Below are 7759 nucleotides of genomic sequence, written 5' to 3' on the forward strand. Positions count from 1 at the left end.
AACTGAGTCTGACCTTTGGTAAGGCTACACTTAAGCATCTCATTTATTTCCATGTTTGGACTTGGAGTCTGTTTCATATAGTATATCTCATGGGGGGGGGGGGGGGGGGGTGTTGAAACATTATTGGAGGAAGAGACAGGATGGATGTTTCTGTGTGTTTTGTTAGAGAACATTCTGCGAGGTTGTTTAAGGTCACTCTGTGTGTATTTTTACACTCCAGCATTAGTTTTCTGTGTCAGTGTGTATTTCAGCACTTTTTGTTATTTGGGTCTTTATCTATTGAAGGTTTGCTTACTGCTGTAATAATCTGTGCATGCAAACTAGACCACGCACTCGACTCAGATGTGTTTCCATTTGATGTTGATTCACAGAACAAGTTTTTATCAACATTTGACGACAACATTAACCTCCCAGCAGCGAAGGGAATAATTAAGCAGTATCACACGAGAGGGAGTGATGTTGTACTGGATATCAGATTCAAGATTCAAAATGTTTATTGTCATGCGCGCAGTAGGAAACATGTTTCTCTGTACGATGAATTTATTTATTTGCTGTCTACAATAAATGCCAACAATAAAATATTAAAATTAAACATAGCCAAATAAAAATAATAATAATAAAAACAATAATAATATATACAAATATACAAAAAATAAGGCAATTTGAAGGTAGTAGAGTGCAAATAGAAAATTTAAACTGTGCAAAAAGTGATTGTAATATTTGCAAACTGAGCATGAGGTAGTTTGTGATTGTTACACTCCTGTCACTCGTATCAGCACTGCTGTGATTCAGTCGATTATTTTTTTAAGCTTCTCCAGCTCAACTATAGATCCACAATTGAACTGCAACTAGACTGTTGCCAAGCAACCGAAACATTATTTTCCAGGAGTGGGCAACTTGCGGCCCAGGTGCCACATGCGCCCCGGGTGCCACATGCGCCCCCCCCCCCCCTCAAGCCTAAAAGTGGCCCTTGGGTCAATTTTTACATATCAGTGAATTGGAAACATGAAGAAAACATGACAAAATCTGAAGGTGGTGGCCATAACCTGGAGATAAAAATCAAACTACAAATGAACTGAAGTGATTTGTTCTTTTAGAAAGAAGCATCGGTGGTGGTCTTGACCGGTCTTAATTTAAAATCAGTAGTAGCTACGTATTCCTTCCTTTGGTAGAATTATGAATCCACCTAAGAGTATCCTACAATCTAGCCCTCTGGCTGTGAGAATTACATGAATGTGGCCCTTGCTGCTGTAACCAAAGTTATGTATCCCTGTTATTCCATTGCACTCTTGCTACTCTGTTTGTGTCCATGGTTACCACAGAACAGTTACTTTGTGGTATGAACCTTTAATTGTGTGTTAATAGCGATCGATGAATGCTGAATGCTGTAAATGTCAGTTTAAAGCATTCTGGATTCCTGGCTTAGGAGGAGTGATACATATAGTAAAAAGTCCCAGTGATGATCTCCTATATCGTCACTCATGGAAAGCCACTTGTCCAATCAGATTGCTTGGTCGGAATTAACTGAGGTATAATAAAATGTAATCTATGAAAAAACTTCTTTTAAGAGATTCTACTTTAGAAATGAAGGACCTGTGAAGGCAGGGCCAGACTTTGGAAAGAGAAGTGTTGCGACATTCTTGTCCACATTGCCGATAATCTGAATGTTATTTATTCATCCCTATTATCCATTCAAGATTAAAAGTGTCAACATGAGTGACACGTCTGCTCGAGGTTGTTTTGCACATGCTGATCAGCGTCTGGAATGCATCAGAATCGATCAATCTGACCTTTAATAAAAAAATTAGAATTTTATAAGCTTGAACTTTTTACTTTTTAAAAATCAGCACTGTGATGTTGTTACTGTGGACCCGTTAGTTCCCTCCACAAATTCCAAGTGTTGAAGCAGGTAAGATATGGTATGATATTGTTTGAAGAGTCCTCGAGGACTGTGGAAGTATCCTCAGAAAATATTGCTCAATGAAATAGTAAATTGAGATATTAATGTTTTTTTTTTTTAATGAAATACTATTTACTGTATTATTTTTAACAAAGGAAATTAGAAAATGTGTACACAGAGTGGAACTAGACGACTGCCTTCACCTTTTGTTTTTCTACATGGACATTACATTTATTATCTCTCTCTTGTGTCTTTAAGGTACATTTTGCTACTGCTCGTGCTGTTTGCTATCCCAGGGGTCGTGATGATCGTGGCCTATGGACTCATCTCCAGAGAACTCTACAGAGGCATCCAGTTTGAGATGGGACACAAGAAAGACTCGACTGGTGAGGCCTTTGGGTGACACTCTGACCTTTCCTTTAAAATTATCATGCATCTTAAAGGCTTTATATGTGATTTTTTGATCCAGCAGATGTCGCCCTTGAGCACCAGCATGAAACCAAAACAACTGGCGCTGCATTGTTGTGTTAGCATGCTAATTTCATACTTAAATGTAGAAATCAAGTATATCCTCTGAAAATAACTCTGTGAGTCATGACTGTCTACAATGGGTGTAACACCCGAGTCCCACTGTCTGTGATGTTTTCAGAGTTTTCAGAGTCCTATCTTCACTTTGTTTACATCGCCAGGACAGCCGGCTGACTCCTCCCCTCGTGTATAAAAGTTGTTTAATTGAGGGACTAGAGAAAAGAAGAATAACATACTGTACTCACTGCTTAAACTTAAATCACTGATGAAACTGAACTTAACAAATAAAACAAGCCGGACTTTGCTTTTTTTTTCTTCTTAATTTTGTCATTGACATTTGTGGTTTGTTATTCTGATTGTGTGGAAATAACATAAGTAGAAAAAAAATATTCTCTTGAGGCTGAGTTCAATGTTTGATGGTAGTGTCATTTAATTGTTAGTCAAAATGTAATTCTCGATAAAAGTCATACTCTGTCCATACCCGTGAGGGAGGCTCTAATGGTTTTTGCATGATTTATGCAAATGAAGAGGACTTTTATTAAAAAAGAAGACATTTTCATTAATGCTACAATCATTGTAATGTGTGCAGGTTAAGTGAAACATAACCTTTTGTGACCATGTGAGAGTGTCTGGGTACGACAGCAGTACATAATGTGTTTGCTGATGCTCCATTAGAGGACGGGATTGGCTGGCAGTTTGCAGTCCTGGGCATCACCATCTGTTTGCTCTCAGAGAGAAAAGCTCGTCTAAAAGAGAGATTACACAGAGCACGGGGTGAAAAAAATGTCAAATTAAGACAGATAAAAAAAGTAACCTCTTTGATAACCATTGTGCAAATGTGTTGTATTTCCAGGTTGGCAAATTCTGTATACCTTTATATCTTTCCTCGATATGCTGTATCGAGCCTTAGGGCTCTTTCTACTGTTTATTTTGTGGATGAAAAGTGGACTATTTTTTTTTCTGTTTAATTAAAAAAAATCCCCTGATTGACGATCAGTAGATTAGTATTCACTCCGTTTTCTGTTCAGATGTGCTGCTTCACTTTAAAGAGCACTCACTCTAAACAAAGCCTATCATTGGGTTAATGCAGGGGTCCCCAAACTACGGCCTATATTTTTTTGTCATAGGCCTATAAAAGTTTAGCATTTCAAATAAAATGTTCTTTAGCTGTGAACTTTTATCATTATAAACTCTTTCACACACGCACAGAACGTGACATTTGACCTGAAAAAAATTGCAAAAAGGTTAGGGAATGGAAAATTTGATTCAGAATTCAGGGTATTTAACCAACAGTGGACTAATGATTTCTTTTTTGTTCAGTGCCAAAAAAAGGCTCTTTGTCTCATCTGTCAAGAGGCGGTGACTGTTAGCTCTGCAAACTACATTTGTACACCAAGTTCAGCCAAACCAATCTCTTGGGATGAAATCCATCTCCACAATAATACCGGTAGTCAAGCCTGCACATGTTATTTTCTGTTACATACAGACTCTGGGCCCCAATCAGGGAAAGGCTAAGTTATGAGGCCTTGAAATAAAAAAGTTTGGGGACCCCTGGGTGAGTGTGTTAGCTTTGCACTGTGGTGCTCTGGATTATTTGGTAACTATTAGAAATTGGCTGAAGTACGGCTTCACTGGCCATTTATTTAGACTTAGGTCGAATACAGTATATATGAGTAATTTAAAAATGTTACAAGTTTCTCTCTTTGAAAACAACGTGTTGGTCATTGAGCATCATGTGATCAGTGTTTATCAACGGCTATTTCTTTTGCAATGATTCTCAGTACTTGTAGTTTTTTGAGTACAATCTTCTGTTCTCATTTACTCCTTTCTTCGGCAATAACGAGGGATTATTTATCAAGAATCTGAATTTATTTTTTCAGGTTATCATCTCCAGATAACAAATCTGGTTTTCCCATCATAACAGATCTGTTTACCTCCTTACCTTGAGATAACAAAGCTTGTCGTCTTTGGATCAAGCTTCAAACTTGTTGTCTTGTGATAACTAAGGATAATTTTCTGCCAATTTAGAAAAACAAAACAAATGGGGGGGGTCACTTACCGAGATCAAAACATGCCAAACTGCCATTGCACACTAATGAGATCATTTTGGTCTATTTCTATGTTGTTTTTACAAATCTGTGGACCACAACCAGTAATCACTTGTTATCCCAGGAAACAGAGTACATAAAGTTGATTTGTGCCTTGCTCAAGGGCACCTCGGCAGTGCTCAGGAAGTGATCTGGCACCTCTCCAGCTACCAGACCAACTTCCATTTGGTCTGAGCTACTGCCGCCCACAACTCCCTTAGCCTGACACCTACCCCCCCTGTGGTTACAGCCATGAACAAATACTGTATGGAAATGATCTGTGTTTTTCGCTGATGGTCTGGTTTGCTTTTGTAGGTCCTATAGAGACAGGGGTTCCCAAACTTTTCAGCCCATGACCCCCAAAAATAAGGTGCTAGAGACTGGGGACCCCCTCTGTCCATGGAGGTGGTTAAAACATTTACCGTTGTGCACAGCTGGGTACACGATCCAAACACAGGAATAAGAACGACACAAAAGAACAGCCTGAACACTGTAGTATTATTTTTGTAACGGTAGAAGAATTAATCTCTTGATCTTTTTTTTTTTTTTCATATGTTTTGACAATAATGGGTAAAATATGCAATTTTAAGTAATTCTAAATTTTGATATGTTTGGAAGAATTCTCACGACCCCCTTCTCAGTGTCTTGCGACCCCCCAGGGGGTCCCGACCCCAACTTTGGGAATCACTGCTATAGAGGTTAAACATCAGTTCCTGTCTATCATAACCAGATAAATATTCCTCACAGGAGATTTTAAAACGTGATACAAACCACTGAAACTCTCCTCTCTTTAACTTTTGCTCGACCTTCTACCTTACAGATGTAAAAAACGGCCTGACCTCCACCGTGTCTACTGGGAGTGATGATGGAGACGGTTGCTACGTTAATGCCGTCCACTCCCCGCACTCCATGGAGATGTCCAGCATGGCGGCGCCAGTCAGGTCAAAGAAGGCCGAGAGACCGCGCAGCAACACGTCCGAAGCCAAGCTGGAGGCCAAGAAGCGCGTCATCCGCATGCTGGTGGTCATTGTAGTCCTCTTCTTCCTCTGCTGGATGCCTCTGTACTGCGCCAACACCTGGCGGGCTTTCGACGACCTCTCCGCCAAACACGCCCTCTCGGGGGCGCCCATCGCTTTCATCCATCTGCTGTGCTACACCTCGGCTTGCGTCAACCCCATCATATACTGCTTCATGAACACACGTTTCCGCAAAGCTCTGCTCGCCACCTTCTCGTGCTGCTCTGTGCCCTGCCGTCATCGTCGCGGCCGCGGCCGCGGGTTGCGGGACAACGAGGAAGAAGTGATGGCAACAGGAGCGTCCATATCCAAGTTCAGTTACACAACAGTCAGCACCATGGGAACCTGCTGAGGCCAATGGATGCTGACGTGATCCTGGAGAGGCAGTTACTACGGCAACAAGGCTCCCCACATCCTTCGTCTTTAGGCTGACTCAAAAAGAACAGCGTGGTGGGAGTGGAATGACAGGCCGTGTATTGTAGCAGTATAGAAGCTTCAACCTTAACTGTGAGTAAATGATGTAGGGATGTTTTAATGAAATCTTACAGTGTAAATACCTCCATAGCTTTACTGAAAAGAAAAAAAAACATTAAAAAAAACCACACAGTAGTATTGTTGTGGAGCGTGCATGTGTGTGTGTATGAGGGACAAAAAATGACTAAAGTATAAATAAATAAATGAATAAAGAAATAAATGTTGGGAGAAATGCATACAATAATGTATAAATAAATGAATAATTAAATAAATGCATCAATAAATATATAAATAAATATATATATATATATATATAAATAAATGCAACAATTCATATAAAAATTAATATATAAATAAATATATTCATATATTTATTTGTGTATTTCTGTGTCCATGTTGTGCAAGGAAAAGTAAATATGTAAATTAAGTGGGCCGTCCTAACATTACTGAAGTAGGATTGGTCAATTTTGAAAAACAGACAGAAGCAAATTTACATAAATACTTTTCCTCTTACGACCTGGACACAGAAATAAATAGATGTGTAAATGTAAAAATACGGAAATAAATTAATAACTCAATTAATGTGGAAATGTATTCATTGATACATATATAACTGTAGAAATACGCTAATAAATGAATAAATACATGTAAAAATATATAAATAGACTTTTTCATTAACAAAGTGTATTTATTATTTATTCATTGATGTATTGTTTTCAGCATTTATAGATTTATCTATACTTTAGTCATTTTTTGTCCTTCATATGTGTGTGGTCTGTTTGTGTGTGTGTGTTTGTGTGTGTGTGTTTGTGTGTGTGTGTAATTGGTGGGCTGGGTGATATGCAAAGTTAAAACAACCTTGCAGATATTATGTAGCTTAAAAAAAAGGGACACTTGCGGATGTAATTTGAAAATGTGTTTTATATTTTGCTGTGAGTTTGTTAATCTGTGTGAATTATAGTTATGCAACTGCCTTGTGTACTAAGTGCCTGGTTCTAAAATACAATATATGCTACTGCTGATTAGCCTCATTCATCACAGGCACCGATACGACAGAGAAATAGTTACATGAGGGGTTTACAGTAGAAGTGGATTTTAAAGATCTTCTCAACAAATCTTCCTCAGAAATGGGAATTTCCAATTCGGATTGGAAGTGATAAAAAAGTGAGTTGCTACTTGTGCATGTACTACAGTTTGCATTAAAAAAAACACTTATTTGGTATGAACAGTTAAGACAGGAAGCAGTGAAGCCTTGTGTTGTTGTTGCTGTTGTTGTTGTAAAAAGAATGTTAGCCATATTTGTGTTTTAGAGCCTTTAGAGACAGCTATTCAATGTATGCTGCACTCTTATTAAAGCAGGGTGGGAAAACTTCTTCACCAACTACCAAGGTGCTTGAAGAGTTGAAAATGAAGGAAATTGAAGAGGAGAAATGAAGATCAACTTTTATTAACAAAATGAGATGACCCTGGTGAAGACCACAAGCCTTGTTAATAAAGTTTTTCTTTACCTCAAGTCTTGCTGCAATGTTCTAGTTCTGTTCCAGGTACAAACAGCAGCATATGTAGGCGGAATTTGTGTTATTTTAGAGACTATTTAGCAGTTTCTACACTATCATATTCCCATCTGCCATTGTCTTACAGCGATTACACAAGTCGACCGCCTTGTTTGCTGAGTCAAGTCAGAAACAGTCTTTTGTCCTGCACATAACCTGTCAAGTTTACCAACCCCAAAACTAGTGGCCTTAAGGATGGAT

General features: G+C 38.7%; 1 protein-coding gene across 1 annotated transcript in view; it reads left to right on the forward strand.

Annotated features, from left to right (window-relative positions):
• The window catches only part of cckbrb (cholecystokinin B receptor b), a 21558-nt gene extending 14040 nt beyond the window's left edge, over positions 1–7518 (forward strand). Inside the window, exons 4-5 of the mRNA XM_065962446.1 lie at positions 2159–2286; positions 5336–7518. Of these exons, the coding sequence (XP_065818518.1) occupies positions 2159–2286; positions 5336–5883 (676 nt within the window). The 3' untranslated portion in view covers positions 5884–7518. The remainder of the gene's footprint in view (positions 1–2158; positions 2287–5335) is intronic.
• Positions 7519–7759: the final 241 nt, after the last annotated feature.

This window comes from Labrus bergylta, chromosome 13, assembly GCF_963930695.1.
Source record: "Labrus bergylta chromosome 13, fLabBer1.1, whole genome shotgun sequence".
Taxonomy (NCBI): Eukaryota; Metazoa; Chordata; class Actinopteri; order Labriformes; family Labridae; genus Labrus; species Labrus bergylta.